The sequence below is a fragment of the Antechinus flavipes genome, chromosome 4, assembly GCF_016432865.1.
Source record: "Antechinus flavipes isolate AdamAnt ecotype Samford, QLD, Australia chromosome 4, AdamAnt_v2, whole genome shotgun sequence".
Classification (NCBI taxonomy): Eukaryota; Metazoa; Chordata; class Mammalia; order Dasyuromorphia; family Dasyuridae; genus Antechinus; species Antechinus flavipes.
In genome coordinates this window covers 462,459,612-462,485,725 of record NC_067401.1, presented here as the reverse complement: position 1 = coordinate 462,485,725, position 26,114 = coordinate 462,459,612, and the positions used below count along the sequence as shown (strand labels likewise).

The window sequence follows — 26,114 nt, the reverse complement described above, 5'->3', positions numbered from 1 at the left end:
TTGCTGTGCTAATAAAATTACAGGCCCAGTCCAAACAACAACAACAAACACACAAACAAAGCAAACCCCAAAACAGGTGAGTTAAAGTGTGTTTTCTCAAAAATACTTTTTTCAAGTCACTTATTTGTTCCTCCCCCTCATTTTTTTCTTTTGTGTTTTCCTAAAAACACTCTTTTCAAATTGTTTTTTTTTGCTCTTCCCTCTGTGACTTTTTGTTTGTTTTGTTTTGTTTCTGCATATGTATTCTCCAGAAGGAGGGGCCTGCTTCCCTTAGCAGTGAAAACATTTGACCATTTTGGTCTGCTCCTGGGATCCTTGCTCGGCAGTCTGGGTAGAAAAGAGCTGGCCGGTCTGTGGAGTGACAAGGCCATTCAGAACTCTGTAAGGTGCGGGGAAGGCCCTTCCCGAGTCAGAAAGTCAGTCTCCTTGTTCCCAAAGTTGGGGGAGGGGGCGGCGAATGGGGGGGCTCCAGCTGGAGCACAGGCCCCTTGCCGAATGAAGCCAGAACTGGTTCACATTTCAGTGGGAAGCCAGAGCAGGGCTAAAGTCAGACACATCCCTTCACCTGTGCTCAAGATTCAATGATTAACTGCACAAAACCAGGCTGTGCCGCTGTGGATTTTCAGAGGAATCGAGACTGCTCCACGCAGATTAGTCTTCTCTGCAGAGGAGAGGGTTCAGGGACTTTTCCCGGGTCACAGAGACCGTGTCAGAGGCAGAAGAACTTGGACTAGAGGCCCACTCTAACCATTGAGCAAAGGGAATAATCTAGATTAGGAAGTTTTTAAAAGAGGGAGGAAGGGAAGGGGGGGGGGGGGGGAATGTCAAAGTATGAGTGACTGTCCCCTACTCAAACACCTCCGCTCGCTTCTCGGGCTCCAGGCAGGGACAGGGACAAGGAAGCGAGCCTCAGGATCTCGACTAGGACAGCCGGACACAGCTCGGGTTTGCGGGGGGCCGAAGCCCGGGGGACACGTCGAGGCTCGGCCCTGGCGTGGGACCCCGGGGCTGCGGGGCCTGCAAGACCCCGGCCAAGCCCGGAGGGGGAGAGGCCCGCTGATTCTCCCGGGATCACTGCTGCCCTTGATGGTGAGGGAAGGAGGGGATGGGGAGGGCAGGGGCGTCCGGGATGTGGGAGGGGGGGTCTCCCGCCCGCCTCCCTGCTGCCTCCAGTCTTTCTGCTTCAATCCGGGCCGCGCGCGCCCAGTTTGGAAATGCACCGAGCCGGAGCGCAGCTGGGTGGCACCAGACACCTCCCTTTCCCCGGCCTTGGGCTCTCCAGCCCCCGCCCCCGCCCCCGCCCTCCTCTTCCTTTCCCTTTTTCTCCTCCTCCTTTTCCTCCTCCTGCCGCGGCGGCGGCCACTTCCCTCGTTCATATCCTGGCTCTCAGGCTCTCTCGCAGCCCGGGCCCCCGCTCGCCTGCCGCCGCCGCCCCTCCTCCGGGCCGCCCCTCCTCCCGGCCGCCCCTCCTCCGGGGCCGGCCCCGCAGTCCGCCTCTCGCCACCGCCGCCTCCGGGGGCTCCTCGCCGCGGCCGGGCAGGAAGAAGCCGAAGCGGCCGCCACCTCGGCCCGACGGCCGAGCGGACCAGCGGACGGGCTAGCGGGCAGAGCCGGGGCCCCGCGCAGCCCCGGGCCCGGGCGCCCAGCTCCCCGAGCCCGCGCAGCCCAGCCCCCGAGCCCTGGCGTTCCGAAGCCCGCGCGATGCTGGCCGCCGAGTCTGCCGCCCCGTAGCCGGGCTCGCTCCGTGGCCGCCCGGCAGCCGGGAGCCCTCGGCGGGCGCCGGGAAGTGGCCCGCACAAAGTTTCTCGGGGAGCGCGGAGTGAGAGAGCCGAGCCGGGCCGGGCCGGGGCGCCCGCGGCACTGCCCTAGCCCAGCCCGCGTCCGTCCCCTCGCCGAAGCGGGAGCCCCGAGCCAGGGGAAGCAGGTCAGCATGGCCCCGGGAGCCGGCGGGGAGCCCCAGCCCGACGCGGCGGCGGAGTCGGGGCTGGCCGCCGGCGGCCGCAGCCGCCGCTGCTGCTGCTGCCGCCCGGGTCGGGGCCGGGCCGGCGGAGCGCCCTCCCGGGCCGGGGCCGGGGGCCGAGCTCGGGACCGGGGGCCGCAGCCGCCGCTTTGGCTGCTCTGCCTGGCCCTGCTGTGGCGGCTGGGCGGCGCGGCCGACGCTGACTTCTCCATCCTGGACGAGGCGCAAGTGCTGGCCAGCCAGATGCGGAGGCTAGCGGCCGAGGAACTGGGGGTCGTCACCATGCAGGTAGGCAGCTCGCCCGTCGCCCCCCGCCCGCCCGCGCCGACTCGCCAGCCTTCTGCTTCGGGCAGAGCGGCGTCTGCCCCTTGCACAACCCTCGTTGCCTTGCACGCTTCGTCCCTCCCTCAAACTTCTCCCCTCACTCCGATCCCCCTTCTCGTCACCCCTCTCCCCAACTCCCTGCAAAGTTCCTCCCCGTTCCCTCTCCCCCGCAAACTCCGCTTTCTTCTTTGTCTCCTCCGCCCGGGGGCCGCCTGGCCCCCCTTCTCTTCTCCCCTCTGGAGGCCCCACTGGTCCCCACACTCTACCGCCCCAACACTCCTGGCACTCGGGTCCCCGGAGCCAGATCGCCTGGGATTCGGGAGAATGCCCACAGAGGTGCCCTGGGAAGTGGGGGGTGGGCTGGTTTCTGCACCTCCCAGCCCCTAGCAAGGAGAGAGCCGGGGCTTTGCTAATCCGTCGCCCGGGACACCCCGGAGGCTCTGGATTCCAGCCTTGTGGGCTGGGCGGCAGCCTCGCCTCGGCGAGCTGTGGCTGAGCTGGGGTGTGGGATGGAACTGGGGTTTGTTTTGGTTTGGGTGTTCTGGGCGGAGTGAGGACCGGCTCCGGCTCCCCCCAGCTGGGTGACCTTCCTCCCTCTGACTCAGGAGAGCAAGGGGACTTGGCGGACTAATTGCACGGGCTCCCTGTTGATGATGATGGGAGAGGTGGCCGCGAGGACGAGCGTCCGGGGGCTTGTCCTCCCTCGAGTCTGGGAGGTTATTTTCCTGTGCTTGGCGGGGAGGCCCAGGCTGCGTTCACGGGAGAAAGCTCAGGTTCCCTTTTGGAGCAGGCGGCGGACCCCGCGGAGCTCGTGGGGTAATGTGTTATTAATGACAACAATAAGAGCGTGAAGAATAATCCTGGGGCCTCGGGAGGCCGGCTGGGTTCGCTGGAATGCTCTGGTGTGCTAGGTGGACGGCTCTGATTTCATTCCTTGCCTGCGCCTCCCGCCGGGAGAGATGTCGGGAATCATTTGGGGACTCGGGTTTCCTCGGGAGTTCTCCTCCCTTTCCCTCTCCGGCCCTCGGGGAGAGCACGTTTCTGGAGGCCGAGTTGCAGACTTTTCAAGTCGGAGCAGAGACTTTTTAGGGGCGCGCGGAGGGAGGATGCCGAGAGAGAAGGGCCGCTGGAAAAGGGAAATTGGGCCAGCCCTTGCGTAAGGGACCAGACAGCCCGCGAGCCCCCGTCCCTCTCCCCTTGTTCTTGGGGAACAATTGTCGGGGCCGGGCCCCATGGCTGCCCCCAGCCCAGGTCTGTCTGCTTCAGGATCCGTTTTCATTTTCTTCAGATTTGGGCCTGGGACACGCTAAGTTCTGGAGCACGAAGGACTTTTCTGAGGAATCCAGTTTAAAAAAGGGGGGGGGGAGGGAAAGAGAGGGGGGAGACCTGTTGTGTAAAATAAATATTTGGGTGGAAAATAATTCAGGCCAAAAAAGCAGCATGTCTTCTTGAACAGTCACCGCCCCCCGCCCCCAACACCCGAGATCCTGGGGCTGGTGATTCACTAGCTTTCACACCTCTGGTGGGGGCCCTTGCAAATGTGGGGGGCTGGCGGCTGCTCCCCTTGGCTGGCCGGGGCTTGTCTCCGGAGGAGCTGGCTGCCGGCAGGCACTTCTCACTCCCAGCAGACAAAAGGTGAAATCAGATCCCCACACATTGTAATTCAGGTAGGGATCTGAGGCAAATGTAGTTTTAAAAGCCATTGTAAAGAAGACCCTTAAAAATAAATCCACAGGAGGTGGATCCAAATGGCTTTTTATCTCCTCCAAACCGGCTTCATTCTGGCACCTTTGGGAAGTCTTTGTGGCCACAACTGGCCCCCTGGGGCTCGGCCTTTGTCCTGCAAAAAGTGGAGTGGCCCCCTCGGCTTTATCTGGGAGACGGGCCTCCGGGATTGCAGGGAGAGCTGGGCCACTTGCTTCCTTCCCGGGATATTTGAGGGCCAGCTACTTCCCCCTTGGCACATGCCTCAGTTTCCAGAGTTGGCATTCCCTTCCCCTCCCCCAATGGCAGAATTTGGACAGCAGAATCATGGGGCTTTGGTCACTTACACTGGGGAGCTTTGTGACAACCCCAAGAAGGCTGGGGCCAGACTCGGACTTGTTTGGGATGGGTCTGATGTGGAAGCTCAGGAAGGCAGGGTCCCCATGTTGACCACCAAGTGGACAATTGGGTGGAGCTAGTTAGGCCGGCCTCATTTCTTGGTGGCCATCATCTTGTTATCCTGCAGATCTTCTGTTTTTTTTTCCTCCCTAACTAAACTTTTCCTTATCAGCCAGTTTCCTTTGAAGTTGACCTGCATTTTCAACAGCTTTTGCTGCTAAGCTATTCAGGGATCGAATATGGAATTTTAAAAATTGGCATTAAAATCGTGCTGACAAAACTGCCCCCCAAATGGTCCTGCCCCTTTTTTGTGCTTGGAGCAGCAGCTGGGGGGGGGGGGAGGAAGAAGGAGAGGGGAAGAGGGAGGGAAGGAGGCCGAGGATGCTTCTAAAAGCGTTAGATCACCCAGGGGGGGATGATTTTAGAAAAACACAAACCAGGCCTCTCTTCTTGCCATGGTTTTCTCCTGCTCCTTAATGGAGTACGACAGTTGGAGAAGCCCTTTTCCTTAAGGCTTTAGATCTGGGTTTTCCTAATGAGGCCGATCTGTTCTTTGCATTCCCTATTTAGGAAAAGAGTTTGGAAATAAAATTCTTTCAAATTAATTGCTCTTAACCATCTCCATTGACCTAAGGAAGCTGCCATGGAGTGGAGCTGCTTAGATAGCAAAGACACTGTCTATTGATAGGTTGGGGGGAATCTGATTTTAGTTTCTTCTTGAGGGTGGCAGGTGGGGGTTAGAGGGGAGATCCTACCAAGATCTCAGGAACATCAAATCCCAAATCAAAAGTCTAGAAAGCAGTGGCCATGGGAAAACACCCGTGGTCCTCAGTTGCCCTGTCAAATGGGCAAGCTGAGAGTTGGATCTCTCCCTTTTCTAATCATTGGCCATGTCTCAATCAGTCAACACATATTTATTCAATTAAAAATTTTAACTAATATTTTTGGTTTATATGATCTAGATTTCCTTCTCTGTCCTTTCCTCTTCCCCCTCTCAGAGAACCAACCCTTTTATAAAGAATTAAATAAACAAACAAGCTTAGAAATCCAGGAAGACTTAATAAATTTAAAATATTATTATTATTATGTGTGAAATCCAGGAAAACTTATTCAGTAAGTTTAAAATATCTGATATTATATGTGATATTTCACATTTGTGGAATATCCTCTTCTGCAAAGAAATGGGAGGTGACTGTGTTGTCTTAGATCTTTCTCTCTTGTTTGGAGATAAGTCAACAGGCATTTTAAAATGTGTATTTACTACATACCCTGTGGGCAGCTAGGTAAGATAGCAGATTGCTGGAATCAGGAAGTTCCAATCCAGTCTCAGCCACTTCCTAACTATGTGATCCTAAGACAAGTCACTTTAATCTTGTTTGCCTCGGTTTCTTCACCTGTAAAATTAGATGGCTCTTTGCCAAGAAAATCAGTCACACCCCTGAAAACACTGAATAACATCAACAACAAATATACTCTGAAGACACTAGGCTCTGCCAGAGGTAAAAGGAAAGGCAAAAAACAGTGTCCTCTAGGAGCTCATGAGCTAATGAAACTGATACAAAAATAATTCAATATAAATAAACAAATACAGAGTGTATGGAAGATAATCTCTGAGTGGACAACATTAGCATGGTTCTCATGCTCTGAGTGGCAGCGAGACCTAGACCTGCCTTTTCTACCTTCATGTCTTAATGTTTAATAAGTACCTACTGTGTGCAAGGGACTGTCCCTGGCACTGAGCAGACTTAGAGAGAAGTCAGAGTTATAGTTGTTGCCTTCAAGCAACTTGTGATCTTATTAGACAGAATTAAATTGTTGAATTGGAAGAGCTCTGAGAGACCATGAATCCCAAAGAACTATTTAAAAGGGAAAGGGACTGCTTCAGGAGCTTGTTCTGTCATTGATGTTCTTCCAGCAAATCCAGGTTGATTCCTTGCCAGGAGGGCAGCTAGGTGGCGCCATAGTGCACATAGCTCTGCGCCTGGAGGCAGAAAGATTCATCTTCATGAGTTCAAATCCAGCCTCAGACATGCACTAATTGTGTGACTCTGCATAAGTCACTTCACCCTTATTTCTTTCACTTTCCTCATCTGTAAAATAAGCTGAAGAAGGAAATGAAAACCATTCCATTTCTCTGCCAAGAAAACCCCAAATTGAGTCACAAAGAGTAGAATACAACTGAACAGCAAAAAGATGTGTTATAGAAGGCATTATAGAAGGGGGCTGAGGAGATGGTTGCTGAAATCCCTTCCAACAAGGACATTCTTAAATCCTATACCAATTTTATTCTTTCCCTTGCAAGAAAACTCAGAGGTAAGATGAGTTACCTAAGGTCTCACAGCTAGTAATCACTGAAGCTCAGATAGGAATTTAGATGCTTCTTTTCATTATATCTCATGAAAAATCATTTAGTTCAGTATGACAAATAGTGGTGACCAGTGCATGGCAAATGACCAGGAAATTCTTTTATATTCCTTGTTGCTGTTCAATAAAATAATTAGCTAAAGAATGACATCAATTTAGCCCTGATTGGGTACCTAGCATTGTGTTAACAAGCCTTGATTGGGTACCTAGCATTGTGTTAACAAACCTTGTTGATGGTTGAGATGAGCAGGGCTGTGAATGTTGTGATAGGGGGTGGTGAGAAGTCAATAGGGAGTCAGAGGCTCTAACTCTGTCACTTCACTTTCCAATGCTAGTCATCCAGTAAGTATTTATTAAGTCACTTATTATGTTCCAGGTAATTCCTAAACCCTAGGAATATAAAGCAAGATGAGACATTCCTGTTCTCGGGGAGTTTACAGTCTGGTGGGAAAGACAAATAAACAATCTACAGACAAGATAAACTAGAGATAATCAACAGAGGGAAGGCTAGAATTAAGGAGGATTGGGAAAGATAGCTCTTGAAGCAGTGAGCAAAGCCCTACCCAGCCTTACTGAATCCTCCTGCCTTTACTTTAAAACCATTCTTAGTCCCCAGACCATGCAACCACCACCACCAGAACAACAAACATAGGCTAGTGGCTATGTCTGCCAACCCCTGGGGAGATGAGATTTTAACTGGAAGCTGAAGGAAGTCGGTTAAGCTGGAAGGCAGAGAAAAGGAGGGAGAAAATTCCAGGCAAAGGAGATCCAGAGCCCCTAGATGAGACGATCTTGTGGGAGGAACACAGAGAGGAAGAATTTGGAGGAGGATGCATAGGGTGGGGCATTGTGTATGGTATAAGAAGACTAGAAAGATGAATGTAGTGAGGGTGGAGATGGGGAGGAAGGACAGAATATGAAGGACTTGAGGAAGCTAAATAAAAATTTTGTAATTGAGCTTGGAAGTGACAGGCGCCATTGCTGTTGTTGGCTATTCATCTTCTAAGAGGACCAGTGACTTCATAGGCTGATGTCTTGAGGTTCTGGTGAATTAAGTTCAAAAAAGGCTAAGAGTTTACTAAGTGTGTGTGACATGGTCAGATCTGTTTTTAGGAAGATCATTGACATAACTCTAAATGCATGCTGGAGAATTAACCAGACTTTGAGATGGGAGATAGGCTGCTGTATATGAGGCACAGGAAATACCCAACTTTAGCTTACATGATTCTTGTTAGGAGTGAGATCTGGCCTTTTTAGCTATTCTAACCAGCATTGTAAAGCCCACTTACCATAAAAACTCAGTCTAGGATCATCATCGGGGAGTTTCTGGAACACAGGAAGCCCACAAGTATGGGCAAACAAATGTTTCCCTGGGCTCAATAAATGGTTTCTGGGTGATATAGGGTATCATACCACCTCCTCCCCCAAGAGAAGATTTTTATCGACCTTTAAGATTTCTTTCTGTCTCTCACCAAATAGGAGAGATTTTAGAAAAAGTCATGCATTGGCATTTATAAGTAGCATAAGTAGCATGGTTATTGTCATATGAATACAGCCCACTTAGCATTAATGAAAATCTTCTACTCCTCCAAAATGGAATCTCCAGGGGGCAGAATCAAATTGCCCATTAGTCGAACACATTTGAGTTGAGCATAGTGGAAATGAACCCAAGGAAAAAAATCATTAAAATTGTCTGTCTTAATAGCCTTGCATTCTATTTGCTTTTTTAAAAAGAATTCCCATTCCTCCCTTCTGTACCTGGCCCTATATCTGTTTATACCTGTCCCTACTAGTCCTGAGTCCTCTTCTTATATAATTAGCAATGTCAGCCTTGCCTGAAGTTTAGGAGGGTATTTTTTTTGGAGGGGAGATGGGCTTGTACCTCATAGAATCAGCCATTTTTATGCTGGGTTTTGTTAGAGGAGTTGCAGAAATTCCCTCTATAGTTTACGCACTTTCTTCCTTGACACCCAAGTAATTTAATTCTCTCTCTTCCATGCCAAATACCAAAGAAAAGTGGGAAGATAACATGGAAGTCCCTGCATTGTGTCTTATGTCACAATGGGAATTGCCATCACTCACAATGGTGGACTGGTAGAATATTTGGGCTGGAAGGGAACCAAGAGATTGTGTAGTGCCATTTATTTGTGTTAGAGAATAAGAAAGAAGATTAGACTCAGGAATTGCATGTTCAGATATCTGTTTCTGGTAGAGCCTCAAGCTCCAAGTGTGGTCTCCTGACTCTTAATTCTGTGATTTTTCTTTCTGGTTTAAGTGTGCTTATTTGCCTAAATGGGACCATTAATTTAGGGATCTTAGAGATCCAATCAAGGACTTCACATCCTTGTTCCTCCAACTCTATCCCCTAGGTGGCCATGGGCAAGCCTAAATTTTGGGAGCCTCTATTTCTTCATCTGTAAAAATGAGGTAGTTGGTCTAGTTGGTCCCTGGGCTCCTCATTCTGAATTGTGATTCTAGAACAAAAGTGAGTGAGCAGGGATTGTCTTTTTCCCCAGTGCCAGGTACATTGTAATGACTACATGTTCCTTGAGTTGCAGCTCAGTTTCATCTCTTATAATTGACTCTATCCTTCTACCACCATCAAAACTTTTCATTTAGCAACAGAGGATGAGTTGGAATTTACTACAGTCTCCCTGGAGATCATAGAAGCCATGATGGTTTCATACATTGGTGACTACAGTGGAGCAGAAGACTTGATGGTTATGATGGCAGACAGCACGGCATTGGAGTAGAAAGGACATTGAGATCTGGCCTCATAGGACTTGGGTTACACAGAATCAATATCACCTCTTTCCAACTTAATGATCTTGAGCAAATCAGTTCTTATCTGCCTCTTTGAGCTTTGAGTTCTTTTTCTACAAAATGAAGGTGCTAGACTATTAGATGTTCTCCAAGGTCCATTCTGGTTCTAAAGGCCTAGGTTTATGGTAGCCAGGAGAATTATGCTGTAGGATGAGGGTTAGGGTTAGAGGTGGAAGTAGAGGCAGAAATTGAGGCAATCTTGGTTCTGATGTTCAATGGAGGCATTCTGTAGGGACTCATCCTCTCTATTTTGGACTCACTTGTTAGACTTGGTGGTTGTAACCATTACTGATCATGTGATCTGCTTTCTTTCCTCATTTATTTTCTCACACAATTGTCCTATTTTGGTGTGCTGCAAACTCGATAAGAGTCAGCAGTATGATCTGAGAGCAAATATTCCACAAGCTTAGATAGCGATATAGTGTCGAGAAAGAAGAAAGTGGTAGACTCGTCATGGATTTTAAGAGTGAATCAGACTTGAAAGAGATCTTGTCAAGCTAGAACTTTGTATGACGTTAAGATGAAACTTAATAGGAATAAATATAAATGCTCTGATTGGTTTAGAAAAATCAACACATGGACAAAATGGGGGAAACAGGGTCATTTAGCAGATTGCCAGAAAAAGATCTGAGAGTTTCAGTGGAATCTAAACTCAGTAGGGATGATGATGATGATGATGGTGATGATGATGATGATGATAGCTAACATTTACATAGTGAGATATGTAGATACAGTTTGAAATTTTTTATATAATGAAATATATATGCACATACATAGTGAATAATTTACAAAGTGCTTTATCTGGATTCTCTTATTTGACCATCACAATACCAATGCAAAAAAGGTGCTATTTTAACTTTCATCTTATGAATGAAGAAATTTAGACTGAGAAGAGATTAAATGACTTTTCCATGGTCTATGACTTGTCCACTCAGTCAGTAAACATTTGTTAAATACTTACTATGTTCCAGGCATTAGAGAAAGATAAACTAACTAAAGATAGTTAGTGTCTTGGCAGAATTGGAATTCAGACCTTCTTGGCTCTCAGATTCTCTGCCTCTCCCCACTAGTTTCCTCAGTGAGAGTGAACAATGTGAAAACCTTTCCCTTCTTCCTCCCCCAAACAGCAAAACCTTCATGTGTTCTTAACTGCATTAAAAGAAGCATGGTACTCAGAACTAGAAGAGGATAGCTCCATTATACTCCAGATGAAATCTGGAATATTATGATCATTTCTAGGTACAACATTTTAAGGAAGATTGGAGTGTCCACAATTGGGCAGCTGGAATGATAATGATAAAGAATCCCAAGTTCTTGCTACTCTCCCATGAAGATCAATTGAAAGTCAAGGATGTTTGATCTGGACGTTGGAGGGGGGAAGGGACACAATAGCTGTATTCACATATTTGAAGAGATGTGACCTGGAAGAGGGTAGCCTCATGCTTTTTGGCCTAAGTATTGGAAGGAAGTATTTGGCGTAAGTTGCTAAGGGAGATAGAGGTTTGATGCCAGGAAAAACCTGGTCATAATTCAAGTTATTCCAAATTGGACAGATCCCTTCCAATCCTTGAGGTTGGATTATTCAAGCTAATGCTGGCCAACCATGTGTCTGGTCTATTGTAGAGAGACTTCATGGTCAACTGTGAGCTGGACTAAGCTAACAATGAGTCTTTTCTAATTCTGAACTGCTCCGAGTGTGTGGTTCCACCGATGGATTGTAAACTCCTTAAAGGATAAGTCTGTCTTCCATCTATTATCTTATAACATTATGGGGCTTTAACAACTATCAGGACCGTGGTGACAATAATGAAGTAAGAAGGGATTTTTTTTTTTTTTTTGCTTCTGCCAACTTTGTTCTAGTCCTGACTTGGATTGCTGGAGGGAGGGAGTGAAGGAATGAATGAAAAAAAAAAAAAAAAACAACCTTATGGGGCATTTATTGTTTGCCAGCTATTCTTAATGCTGGGAATACTGATACAAAATCAATAGCATCCCTGATGTCAAAGAATTCACATTCTAATTAGAGAAGAGAACACATGTTGGGGGTTTAACTACCAGGCAGATGGAGAGTCCCAATGGTCCTTAGGTTGCAAAGACAGGGCAGATGGTAATCTGCTTACTTTAGTATATTTTCCATTGATAAAAACCATCTTTCATTTCGAGTTGAGAGCACTAAGTAATTTTCTTAGAGGGGAGAAAAAAAATCAACAAACATTTATTAAGTGCCTTCTGCATGTCCTTGTAGTAAGTCCCTGGGGGATAGCAAGAAAAACAAAAATTTCCTTCCCTGAGCATAATGAGTTAAAAATCCAGAATGGGAGGTAACATGCAAGTAGTTGTGTACATGCAAGATACACACATATATGTGTATGTGTGATTTATGGTTTTATATATATATGTATATGTATATATATATATATAATTATTATTATTATTAAATAGAAATGATCTTAGAGGGAAGGCTAAAGGATTAGAGAACATCAGGAAAGACATTTCCCCAGAAGATTCATTTGGAACTTGAAATCAAAAAGCAGGCATGAGGAACAGTTAGTAAGAAGAGAGAAAAAGAGGGGGGAAGTGAGGAGGAGAGAGAGAGAGAGAGACAGAGACAGAGACAGAGACAGAGAGAGAGAGAAGCAACGGGGCAAAGGATTTTACCTGCTCTCCTTCCTATTTAATTCTTGGTATTGTTCATTGTTGAATAACAGTTTTTGTTCTAAATAGATGTTCTAATGGACTAGTTTTAGAATCTGCATCTCTAGTGTGGACAAAAGGCATTTTTCATCCATTTATTTTTTTCCCAAACTGTTTTAAATGATCATAGATCTCATTTTGGTGGCTACATTGTTCCAAGTATATGAATTATTTTTATTGTTAAAAGTTTCATTGCTGTGATTGCACATGGGTTACTTATATCATTGCTTGCCTTCTCAACAAGGGGGAGAGGGGAAAATAATTTCAAACTGGAAATTTTTTAAAATGAATATTTAAAATTGTTTTTGTATGCAGTTTTTAATGTTAATTTTTTACATGTAATTTGGAAATATTTAATGAAATAAAGATTGAGAACATTAATAAATATTTTTAAATATTAATTGCTGCTTGTTATTTTCACATCCTATTAATTTCTGGATATACCCTATCCCACACCTTCAAATGAGCTTTCTCTTATAACAAAGTTCCCCATATAACAAAGTAAGCAAAACCCAGTCCTTGAACTTGATTGGGCAGCTTTCTGTACCCATTTCTCCCTACTTATCTACAAAAAGAAGGGGGATCTTCAATTATATGGAGTTTCGTAGGGCACCCTGCCCACAGTGGCTCAGCTGGTTCCTGTGCTCTGATCACACATCACCAGGAAAAGCCTGTTGTTTTTAGGAGTTGCCTGGCTCAGGTACTTTTCTCCAGGCCATTAGGGCGTTTTTTTGCTCATTTGGGTTTTATTTTACTCAGGTGCTACAGTGAACTTGCAAACCTGTCTCTGCTCCAGCACTAAAGGTCCCCTGCCCTCTCTGCTACTTCAATGTGTCTGCCTGCTCTATCCCTCTTCTACCTATTTCCTCTGGTGCCAGCCACACTGTTCTATCAGGTTACAGGAGACACTTTGTTCCAAAAGGAACCTTAAAAAAAAAGAAACAGAGAAAAGCAGGTTGATTCAATTTCTTTCTCCAACATCTTAGAATTTTCTAACTCTTTATCTTCAAGTGGATCATGAGCAAAGGATCCAATCTGTCAGCTTCATGTTGGCTGGGGAGATGGGGGCGTCTACTTTTAAGCTGATTCCTTTAAATCTAGAAATGTCAGGAAACCACTGAAGAAAGAAAAGCTGCAACAGAAATCAGTGACAGAAATCTTTTTTAAAAAAAACCCAATTTGAACTTTACTAGTATGTATTTTGAGTTTCAACCTGAATTACCAAATCATTTTTTAAGCATTTTTAAAAAATGAAGTTTTAAAATGGTTCATAAAGGACTAATTTATGATTGTGCATTAAAATTGGCAGATCCCAGGCTGTAAGACTTTCATTTTATAGATGAGGAGATGGACCTGCTAAAGTTAATGGATAAGACAGGATTTGAAGCCTGATCCTATTATTTTGAGTCCTGAACTGCCCATCTTGTTTACTCCCCATTGTTTACAGGACCAAATATTCTCTAATATCTGTCATTATATCATTGTGTGTGTGTGTGTGTGTGTGTGTGTGTGTGTGTATGTACTTGCATATTGTAAGTAGTAGGAATTGATTTCATAATGAAAACTTTGGCCAGGCAGGGTCATTTCACTTATTTGATGTTTATTTTATTTTGAACATGATTTTCTTTTGGACTGAATTGAAAATTGCCCATGTTTTTCTTCTTCTAGTCAGTGACTCTAGAATGGCAAATTTCATATTTTTAGATGCTACACCAGATTCTTGTTGTGATTAATAACAATGACAACAGGTAGTACTTGGATAGCACTTTTAGGTCTGCAAAGTGCCTTACATATGTTACCTTATTTTGTCCTCACCAATTTTGGGAGGGAGATGCTATTATTCTCTCCATTTGACAGATGAGGAAACAGACCCATAGTGGCTAAATGATTTGTCCAAGGTCACACAACCAGTAACTGTGTAAGGAAAGATTCAAATTCCAACTTTCTGACTCCGCATCCTATATTCTACCTACTGCCTTAGCATGGAATAATACTGGCTTGTTTACTCTGTAATTAAATCAAAATGTATATGAACTACTATCAGCATAGTTTATGTTGTTGTTAAGTTGTTTTAGTTCTGTTCAGTTCTTCCTGACCCCATTTGTGGCTTTCTTGATAAAGATACAAAATGACATTTCCTTCTCAAGTTCATTTTACAGATGAGAAAACTGAGGCAAACCGGGTAAAGTGACAATGATAAAGTAAGTGATACTTACTCTCACACAGAGATTAAGTGTCTGAGGGCAGATTTGAACTCAGGTTCTTCTGACTCCAGGTTCAATGCTGTATCCACTATGGCGCCACCTAGCTTCCCCCAGGGTCATAGTATATGTGGTGGAGTTGCTGTTTGGGTTTCCAGATTTCTTTAGTTTCTTTCTAGGGGAAGCAGGTGGTAAAATAGTAAAAGTCTTGGCTCTGGTGAGATGGTACAAATCTCAAATCCTGCCCTTGTCAAATGTCAAGTTGTCCCCTAAGGTCACAGATAGCTTCTAGACCAATGTTCCCAATTGTATTGCAGTATTTAATAACATAAATGTATCACAATTTATTTAACCATTCCTTGATTATTGAGATATCACAATTCTTTATAATTATTAATAAAGCTAGATGAACAGCTTTGAAGCTGATGGCTTTCATTTAAATCTTTTTTGTTGTTGTTTTTATTTTTATTAAAATTCCCAAGCTGTATTTCCAATGATAGAATTACTGAGTAAAGAAGATGATTATTTTTATAAATGTTATGATACACTACTAGATTTCAATATTAAAAAATATATGTCTGCAATTCCATCAGCAATGTAGGAGTGTGTCCATTTCTCCGTTCGTTCTCAAAGCATTGAGTTTTTAAATCATTTTAATTGATATATATGTATATACAGTATGTACATACATATACACAATACTGATATTATGTATATGTATGTACATACTACATATGTACATACATATACATAATATCAGTCTGTCAGTATATCATATAACAGTAGTAACTGTATCAACACTATTTAACTGTGAATCTCTTTGTATCTTTGATCTTTGTAAGATCATGCATTTTAAAGTCTATGTCCCTACTCTTTTGGTTTCTGATTCGATCCTATCAATTTGTATTTTGTTCTCCTCTGATTGTTTATCCACTGGAGCGAGCAGTGGGCTGAGCAGACCACCTTTTCACTTTGTTCTCTTTACGGTTAATTCCCAGGCATTTGCTGTCTCCCCCAGACTGTTCCTCTTTCTCTTTCCACTTCTTTCCCCTCATATTTATCTTAGCTGAACTGATTCCAGTTTCCAAAGTTTCTACAAGTAAATATGATGAGAGGCAGGTAGATAAAGGAACCTTCGGCATGTCTCTGGAAATAGTGTACATTACTGAAATTGTTGAATGCAGACCAGGGGAGGAAAATCTCTGTTTTTACATGATTTTTCTTGGTTCAGTTCCAACCGTTGCTTTTTTTTTTTTTTTTTGTGGCTTTCAAAGTCCATTGCTGCAAGGTGGGGGCTCTTCTCTTGCGGAGGGGGGAGCTACTCTCCTTGTGCTTGACCCATTTAGATTTTAATTTTTTTTTCATGAGTATTTCAAAAAGCTATTGGAAGGCCCTGGTAGAAGGAAGGGCAGTTGGAAACCGGCAAGTCAGGGAGAAGGAATCTGAATTTTTAATTAGGCTTTTGAGTTGTTTCTTCAAAGTGTGGGAGACATCATTAGTGATGTAAGTCGGGTTGCATTAGCCCACAGTGACATTTCACTTCAAACACTGGGAACGCAACTGTCCCTGGCAGATAAAAGTTGCCAGTGCGTTGCTGCAGTAGCAGCAGCAAGGTGGATGGGGAGATAATGAGCTGCCTGTCTGTTCCGAATCGCTTACCGTGGGCTGGGAGAACCCTGCCAGTCATGGGCAGGAGGCAGCAGTTATTAACGCGAGAAAATCCCAATATGTCATCAAGCCATTTGGACTCATCTCGGCTGCGGTGGAGCTGATAAGACACACGCTAAGGGAGAAAACCACCCAGAGTGTGACTGGGAGGCTGCTGGCCAATGTGGTCTTCCCCTGCCCTGTCCTGCCCTCAGCAAATGTAGAGGGTAACGGCCCACTTAGACAGAGATGGCTTAGCTGGTCAGCCTGATGACTCCACGTGGAGAGACGTCCAGACCGTGAACCTCGGGCCGGAGGCCATCGAGTCCAGACCCACATTTTATAGACAAGAACACCCAGAGTCAGGGAGATGAGATTTGAACCCAGATCGTTCCTCCCGAGCTGCCTCTACTGCTCCTGAATCCTACAGCCAGGCCAGGGCCCTGAGGACTGGGTCCATGTCGTGCCTCGGTTTTTTCCTCTCAATGGGAACGTGGATATGTCCCAGCCTCTCTAGGATTAAATTTCCTCATCACGCAGCGGGTGGATGACGATAAGAAGAGCTGAGATTGTGAGGCTCTCGAAGGCCTTTCCTTTAGTTTTTCACCACAAGTCCATGAGATGGGGCTGTGATTATCCCCCTTTTACAACAGGAAAAGGAGCCTCAGAGATGTGAGTGATTTGCTCAGAGTCCCATGACTATCACTCACGAGGCGGGGATTCCAACTGAGGCCTCGTGGGTTCCCAGGCCCTTGTGCTACTCGGCATGCTGGGCTGCCTCCTGCTCCCGGGCCTCGACCCCAGCGAGGTGACTGACAGAACAGAGGGTTCCTTATGGACCAAAATATTAGTAATAGAAATCACACATACACATATTATATCTATGTATATATACACACATGCACAAGACATGCATGTGCTTACATATATACACAATATAATACATATCTTTATCCACATACACACACCCATACACATATACCTACACACATATACATCTGTACTCAACACACACACATGCAGGCAGATACACACATACACAGTTATCTGTACACAGTCATCTATACACACAATACATGCAATACATACATATCATACATGTGTACAATGTAGATCTATACACATATTAAAAATATAATCTAGCCACACAAATGCACATGCATCTACACACATGTATATATATGCACTCATGTCTGTATACACATATATTTATTTATGTTGTAAGATGTGTGTGTGTGTATATATATATATTCTTATAGACATGTATATATACATCTTACAACATAAATACCTATACACATATATACACCTTGCACACACATATACATGCATATACACTTATATGCAGATCCATAAACACATACATCTGTACACAATCCACCTATACACCCCCCTCCCTATAGATTTTCTGTGTATGTAATCTGCTTATTAACATTTTGCCTTCTTTCCCATTAAAACTATTTCTAGCACTTCTTTTTGTGGTGACTAAGAACTGGAGATTCTTATAGACATGTACATATACACGTACAAACACTCATCTTTATGATGCCTCGGGGAATCGCTAAACTAGCTCTAGCGTATGATTGTGATGGAATATTATTGTGCTATAAGGAGTGACAGGATGATTTCAGAAAAACCTGAAAGACATCAACTGATGCAGAGTGGAATCACCAGAAGCAGAATAACACTGTACACAGTAATAGCAATTCCGTTGGAGGAAGAACTGTGGGTGACTTGGCTCTTCTCAGCATACAAAAATCCAAGACAATCCCAAAGGACTCGGGATGAAATATGCTATCTGCTTCCAGAGAAAGAACTGATACTGATTGAATATAGACTGAAACGTGCAATTTTCACTTTCTTTCATTCATTTTTTCCTTTTGTTCCAAGCTTCTTCTGCAAAATGACTAATGTGGACATGTTTTATATGATTGCACATGTCTAACTTGTATCTGTTTGCTAGTCTCAGGGAGAGGAAGAGGGGAATGATAGAATTTAGAACTCAACATTTTAAGTAAAAAAGTCTAGAGACCTTAAAAAATAGCACGGGTGCTTGTCAGTTTTGGAACAACTGCACCTGTTGTGACATGGGAGCCAAGTGAAGTCTTGTACAAGAAGGAACGACAGATATGAAGAATTTAGGAAAAAAAACCTTGGAAGTCTGGGAAGGAAGTTTATGAGAGAAGGAAATAGAAGCAAGATAAGGCTGCATTATGAAGGTTATTGAAAGCAACATGGGAAGGTAGGAAAGTTAGGAAACAACTTTGGTTGTGGAACATGAAACCTACTTTTCAGTAGAAAGATAAGGGATTATGGATGGAAAATATTGCATATCCCATCAGATGTGGTAGCTTATGCATTGGTTACTTGTTTCCAGGAGATGGCTCAATGAAAGCGAGCAATAATAACAATAAAAAGAAAGTCTAGCATTTATATTGGGTTTTAAGATTTGCAAAACACTTCATATACACAACAACTTGTGAATTTTGTATCCCCAATTGACAGATGAGGAAAATGAGGCTGAGAGAGGATAAGTGGCTTATCACAGGATTGAATGGCTAGAATCTGGGTCAGGGCTTTCAGGCTGACCTTTCTGAATCAAAATTTAAGCTCAATTTACCAGCTGGAAAATACCTTTTCTTGTGATACAGGAAATAAATGTGTTGGCAAGGGACGTGGAAAATCTTCTGTGTTGTTTAAAGAAGTGATTTGGGCTAGGTGACACTTAAAGGCCTCTTCTGGCTGCTTCATCTTATAAAAATAAATGATATTTTTTCTCCATAAGAACTGAGCATCATGGAACCACAGCTAGTCTGCCATTAAGGCATAATGTGCTATTGGAAAGAAATCACTTTAAATATTCAAGAAATAAAGATTATTGGAAACTAGAAAGAAGTTTCATGCTCACTGATGTGAATAGAAAGCATTTAGGGAAATCCCCCAGGAGCCTTTTTACAGTTAAATTAGTTGTTTTTACTTTGAAAGCTTTCCCTCTAATTATTGCATGGAATATTGGGAAGTTAGATATAGGAAAGCAAGCAAGTTACTTTCTAGTCCCCCTTCTCAGCACTCTCAGGCTTTCTAAAAGCCAATTTCTGGGGCTTTGTTTTGCCCATTTTTCATCTTTAAAAAAAAAAAAAAAACCTCCCTTCCTCCCCCCCCCCCCCACTCTGGCTTTGATACCGTGCTATGAGGGCTTAACTCCATCTGTTTTTATTTATTCTATTTACATAGTCTGACATTAACCCAGCCCAGCAACAAAATATGCCCCGGGCACTGGGCTCAGTCTGGATGGGCAGCTCCCAACAGACTCATGGACTTGACTCTGGGAGGGGATGTGCTCTCTGGTTTGATTTACCTACTCCTTCCTCTCCCTCTGGCCATGGGCCCACCCACCAAGAGAGGTAAATAAAGGGATCTGAACTAGCGGATGGCAGCTGGCTCCCTAATTCCCTAATAAGATGGCTTTCAATGACCTCTTCATGTTAGATGAGGACAATAGAATCAGACAACCTCAGAGGTGGGACGGGACTGCAAAAGCCATCGCGTCCTCATCATAACTGAGGAGCAGTCCCCTTCGTGATATATCTGACTTTCTCATGCAACCTTTGAGATGCTGGTGCAGTGGCTAGTGCTAGATTTGGAGTCAGAGTGGGCACCAGATCCCAGATCCATCATGGCCTTCTTCATCTTTACTGTGAGGAGGCTAGACCTAGAGACTCCATTAAAGACCTCCAGGAAAGAGGGACCCACTGTCTCCAAGACCTGCCTACCTCAAACTATCACCCTAGGCACTGTCCTAAGCACTGGAGGATCTGAAGGAGCCATTCTCTGCCCTCAAGAGCTTTACAAATGAGAGAAATGGCTATAAAATACTTTTATGCAGCAGAGAGTGCAAAGTAGACAGGACAGAATAGATGGAAGGTCAATTTAAAAGGGAAGAAACTGGCAGCTGGAGAGACTTGGCAGGCGTCTTATAGAAGGTAGACTTGGAGCTGATTCTTGAGGATGCCAGGGAAGAGAAGAGGTAGAAGGGCCAGAGCCATTTCATTCATTACAGTCCACCCGAAGCTCCCTGAAAGAAACTCATTTTACAGATGAGGAAATTGAGAAAAACAGCATTAAGTGACTTGCCCAGTGTCACTCAGTCAGATTTGAAATTAGGAAGTCTTCTAGGTTTCAGGCTGGGAGCTCTATCCAATTCACCATCCAGAAGCTCTTGGTATATAGTAAGCACTTAATAAATGCTTGCTGATTGACTAATAAGTCCTTCAGAGAAGAGAGAATGAGATTTAGAGAGGCCCCGAAACAATTTTGGGCTATATTTTTGGCTGTTGTTAGTTTGTTTTAGGAAATCCTTGGGTTACTGACGGTTTCACTCTTGATTATTTTGCTTTCGACTTTCCCTCTCTTTGTCCCCACGTTTATTTTTTTTCTCTCTTTCATTGTAGGTGGTGGAGTCCCTGAGACTCATCTAATTATAGAATCAGATTCTCTGCCCACGAGACCACCTTTTCCTAATGGAAAAGCAGGCCATTTGATGGCTGTATCAAAGGTGGGCTTCTAAGTCTTAAAAAGAAAAGCCCATTTTGGAGGATTTGAGGGCTTTCTTTTTAGGTGATGAATATCTATTTGCATAGTCTCTGTTTTTGAATCGATTGCGCATTTCCAAAGAGTATCACTTAGGAACATGGGAACCTTTCTGCATTGTTATAATAGATAGATAGATAGATAGATAGATGTTGTATATAAATCAGTGGTGGAATGGAAAGAGCTCTTGGTTTGCAGTCCAAGAGGCTTGGATTTGCAACCCAGCTCTGCTTCTTGTCTCTATGGATATAAAACCTTAATAAATCATTTCTGTCTCTGGGCCTCAGTTTCCCCATATAAAATGAAGGAGTCAGACTCAGCAATTTTCTAAGGTCCATGCCAACTCTAAATACTATAAGATAATTTTCTCTTCATGCTTTCATTCCCTTGCCTTCTCAATCTCATTCTCCCATATAGTATGTTAACATGGATTCTCTTGAGCCAACCATCTTATTTTTTTGGGGGGGGGGGAAGTGGAGAGGGAAAAAGGGAAATAGGGCTAGGGACTCTGATGAACAATGGTGAAAGGGATGTTTCCCCTTCTTTAAAATGATAAAAGCTAATGTTTACAAGGACAGCTAGGTCATAATAGAGTATCAGGTTGGAAGTCAGGAAGACTCATCTTCCTGAATTCAAATTCAGCCTCAGTTACTTACTATCTGTGTAATTGTGGGCAAGTCACTTAACCCTATTTGCCTCAGTTTCCTCATCTGTACAATAAACTAGAGAAGGAAATGACAATTCCAGTATCTCTGCCAAGAACATTTTAAATGGAGCTTTGAAGAGCTGGACATGACTGAAGCAACTCAACAACAAATTTTTACAGAGCACATTCAAGTTTGCGAGTATTGTTTCATATTATTTCATCTGAGCCTCCCAATAGCCTCCCAATAGGGACCACAGGTATTATTATTTCTGTTTTATAAGTAGGAAAAAAGAATAAGTGATTGTTCATGATGTAGCAAATAATTTTCTGAGACAGGATTTGAATCTAGGGCATCCTAATCCCAACTCCAGTGCTCGGATTTCTTTTCCCCTCAGGATACACACTGATTCACTAACTGAGCTATGGGGGACAATGTGTAGTATGGATGGAAGAAGGAAATCAATCAATCCGTCAACAACCATTTACAAAAAGCCTCTTTTGTGACTGGCACTGTGCCAGGGGGTAGGAATACAAAGACAATCCAAGGAACCAATGAACCAGCCCCTACCTTCAAGGAGCTTACATCCTAATGAGTGGGTAGTAAAAAGAACCCAGGCAGGGTTATTGGGGCAAGATTTGTGCTTTAATTGTTTACTTTTAAACCATTTTCTGGCATTAAAAATATCCTGGCAGATATCCAAATGTCCCAGCACACGGCCCCCATTTGTCCTTTCTGGATGCGAGTAGGAGGGTGATATCGTGGGGACATGTCCATGGTTCATAGACCACCCTGACAGGTCAACCAAAGGCACTGGTTAACGTGGGTTCTAAAGTCCACTCATTCGGCTGCGATGGGCTCCTCTCAGTCTTAGATTCTCGGGGTCCATCTGGGGCTGGATTTCTTTATGAAACGCCTCCCTCTGATGTTGGGACTTAAAAAGATGGAGGAACATTTGATCTGAAACTGGGATTTGTTGGCTCCAGGCTTTCCCTTAATAGAAAACACTCATCTCCATCTAGGGGGAGAAATGAAAGCGCTAGAGGCAGGGCTTCCTATTCGCCCTTTGGACCGTTCATCTTCCCATCAAACAGCAAACATTCTGAGGGAGAACCCAAATTAATCATGTCTGATGTCTCCCTTCCAACTCAGCATGTTCTCATCAGACACCAATTACAGTGCTAAGAGAAATTCTCCTCTTCCTCCTCCCTTGAGGCTATGTCCTTGAGACAGCTCAGAAGAGAAAATACATTGGGTGAGACACATGTGCTTTGCTAGCCCCCAATAGCATTGAAGACTTTGAAATAGACTTTCCCTTTGAGCCTATTTTAGGATTTTAGAGAGAGCTCTGCTTTCAACCACATTGAGATCACAATTTTTCCATCCCTTCCCTCTCTTTGTGACTCTGGGAGATTTACTGAACCCCGATGGGCCTCAGTTTCCCACACAGTTCCAAACCTAATATTCTATGGCCAATCTCAATGCCTTCGCCTACTTGACATGCTGAGTTTCTTCCTTTATTTTTCTTTTAGTAAAATGTCAACTCCTTGAGGGTCATTCAGTCCCTTTTTGTCTCTTGGACAGTTGGACAAAGGTAGGCACCGGGCCTGGAGACAGGAATCCAGCTGTAGCTATGTGACCCTGGGCAAGTCACTTAACTCTAGTTTGCCTCAGTTTCCTTGTCTGTAAAATGGGGAGGATAATAGCACTTACTTTATAGAGTGACTATGAGGCTTAAATGAGAATATTTATATGTAAAGCACTTAGTGTAATCAATGCTATGTAAATGTTAGCTGTTGCTACATTCTTATTGTAATTATTCCATCTCCATTGCCCTTCACGGTGATGCTTAATCAGTGTTTGTTGACTGATTTTGACATTGCTTGTACACCCTTACAGCACAAGGGCTGCTCTCATTCTGGACACGTTTCCCCTCCATCTTTCTCCATCTTAGCTCTAGTGACATCCTTACTCCACGTTTCCCCCCGACATTTTTTTTTTTTGGTTGTTGTTAATATGCTATAGCCTACTCAAAGTTCCACGGGCTTCTCTATAGCCCTCTGCCTGTCCCTCTCCCTTAATTCTCTGGCCCGCCATGTTTCACCATCGCTCCGCATTTCCAGCAGAATATTTGAGTTTAAAAGATATGGCCTTTAGCGAAGGGAAATTCTCAAGGGGGATGAGTGGCTCCGACTCGGAGTTTTTGAGTGATTAAAAATTGTGGCAAGAATAGGAATGCACTTCCACATGGGTTTCATTTAGCCGCCTGCATGTGCGTTGTGAGGGCATTTCCCTGCATGGAATGGTGTGTGATACTTCTTCAACCAGAAGAAATCTAATAAAAGCCTCCTTTGATCAAAGGAACTCTAGCTTTCATGAATCTTTAGCTTCCTTCCCCATGCAGCTCTGCTGCCTCCTATCTCAGGTTCTTAGTCTTGAATGAAAGTCCTCACAGATGCACCTGAAATGCTGACTGCAGTGACTCGGAGGGAGCTTTGGTGAGAAGAGGCTTCCAGCCACAACTCTGGAGGTTGCTCATCCATTTTGAGGGGTCTGGAGAGTCGAGATCAGTAGAGAACCTGGAGCAGAAGAGGGAGATTTGAGAATGATCAGCATAGAAATGGTTAATTAGATCTATGGGAGATGATGAGATCTAGGAGGAAGTGATCTAGGGAGAAGAGGACTCAGGACAAAGTCCTGTGGGACCCCTAGGGTTAGAATAGGACATTATTTCCAGAATGAACCAAAAGATTTTTCTTCCAGAATACTGAGAGTATAGCATATGGTTGGTATAGAGAGGAGGACTATGGGTAATGAATGCCCCATATATAGTACTCTTGTTTGTGTGCCTGTGTCTTGTGTTTGTTACAACAGGTGTAGAAGTAAGGTTTATTATGAGCAAACAAAAGTATCAAAAGCAAAGGGCAGCATTAAAATATGTAACACAGAGAAAGAAACCTAAGCACAATGCTTTGACACATAGTAGGTATTTTATATCCATTTATTGAGTGTATAACCTCACCTAGTTTGGAGCCAATCTCTTTCTTAAACCAGGACAGGGGAAGGGGAGGGCATCTGTCTGGCTAGAAAGCAACGCCCTCATCTGAGATACATTAATATTAGTTGATGGGATAAAAACTTTCCAGAATTGAGATCCCTTGATAAGAACCTTGGTTTTATGGAAATTAGGTGGGTCATTTCCTCTCATGTGCTTCATGTCTGAGGTCATTTCCAAGAAACTTGATCTAAATAATTCTTCATTTGAGAGGCTGGGAGAAGAAAGGTGCTTTATAATGATGGCCTTATAAAGAAGTGTTTCCTTTTAACTTTTAAGAAGGGGTCAGGCTGTTTTTCATTATAGAAAGAAGCTTACCAGTTATTTAGATTACTTCATGGCAGGAAAAACTCTCTATAAACATTAGAACAGACAGTGGTTATTTCCAGAACCTGGAGATGGGACCATCCATCAGTTGCTTCTCAGTCATCAAATCGGACGGTCTTTTCTCTATCCTCTGCCTTCGTAACCTTACTGTGCTTTTGTGCATGATGGATCACCACCTCCTGGATCTCTCTCTTCTCTAGGTTTTTGAGCTGCTGATCACTCTCTATTCTCCTCCTATCTGACCTCTCTCTCTCTCAGACCTCTTATGGAATCTTCACATGGGTCACAGCTAATTCTTGGTGTCCCCCAGTCTCTATTCTGGGTCCCTTTCTCTTTCCTCATCTATATTATCCCATTTGATGATCTCCTGGCTGTTCCAATGGGTTCAGTTGTCTCTCTGAGCAGATGCTTCCCACTTGTTGTGTGTCATTAAAACTGCCAGGTCGAGCTTGACGCATCCTCAGCATCTCTAACGCAATACATCCATAACAGAAAAAAACTTTTCCTCTTCTGATCATCTATAACTTCTAAGAGCAAAGTCATCATACCCCATCAGCAGCCTCTGTGCCCTCATCCAATCACCACACACAGCAAAACCCATCACTTTGACCTTCACTGCATTTCTCGTCTACATCCAGTTTTCTTCCTAAACGTCCTCCTCCTCTTTCTCTTCTTTCTCCTCCTCCTCCTTTTTTTCCTCCTTTCCTCTTCTTCCTCTTCCTGGCTAAACCCCATCAAAGTCCCCAGCATCCACCTACAAAGTTGCCTGCCCAATCTTGGTCTCTCTTCTGCCCAAAGTTCCGCTAAGGTGATTTTTTTCCAGAAACCAGGGGGGACCATATGAAGTCCTCTCTCAATGAAGTCCAATGACTCTCTGTTATTTGTTATTGTTGTTGTTGTTGTTCCCTCATGCCTCAGTTGCTCTGCCTGCACAGGTTATTCTTTTCATCTCCCTGACTTCTGTAGGAGGCTCCTCCTTCCGGATTACCTTGGTCGAATCTGTGTATATGTGTAGGGATGAGTTATTTGCATGTTATCTTCCCCATTAAGATGTACGGCACTCCCCTCCCCCCTTTTTGCCTCCTTGGTGCTTAGCACTGCCTGAAACATAGTAATCACTTAAATATCCCTTGACTCAGGATACTCCCTGTTCAGGATACTCAGCAACACTGGAGGATACCAGGCAGCTCTACCGAAAGCCCACCAGAATCCCCAGCATCCACCTGGGCAATTGCAAGCGAGACCTAACAGGAGTCCTATCTGTTGTGCAGAAGAGAAACCCAAGCAGATGTCTTTTCTATCGCCCAGCACAAACCTGGGTGCAATCAAACTTTGCTGAATCGAAAAGAGCACCCCTTCTTTTGCTCGTGGATTTCCTTCAT

The 26,114-nt window shown here is 44.3% G+C and overlaps 1 protein-coding gene across 1 annotated transcript in view; it reads left to right on the top strand.

Annotated features, from left to right (window-relative positions):
- Nucleotides 1-1,702: 1,702 nt before the first annotated feature.
- CACHD1 (cache domain containing 1) overlaps nt 1,703-26,114 on the top strand; it is a 209,636-nt gene continuing 185,224 nt past the window's right edge. The window contains exon 1 of the mRNA XM_051999510.1: nt 1,703-2,248. Within this exon, the coding sequence (XP_051855470.1) occupies nt 1,931-2,248 (318 nt within the window). The 5' untranslated portion in view covers nt 1,703-1,930. The remainder of the gene's footprint in view (nt 2,249-26,114) is intronic.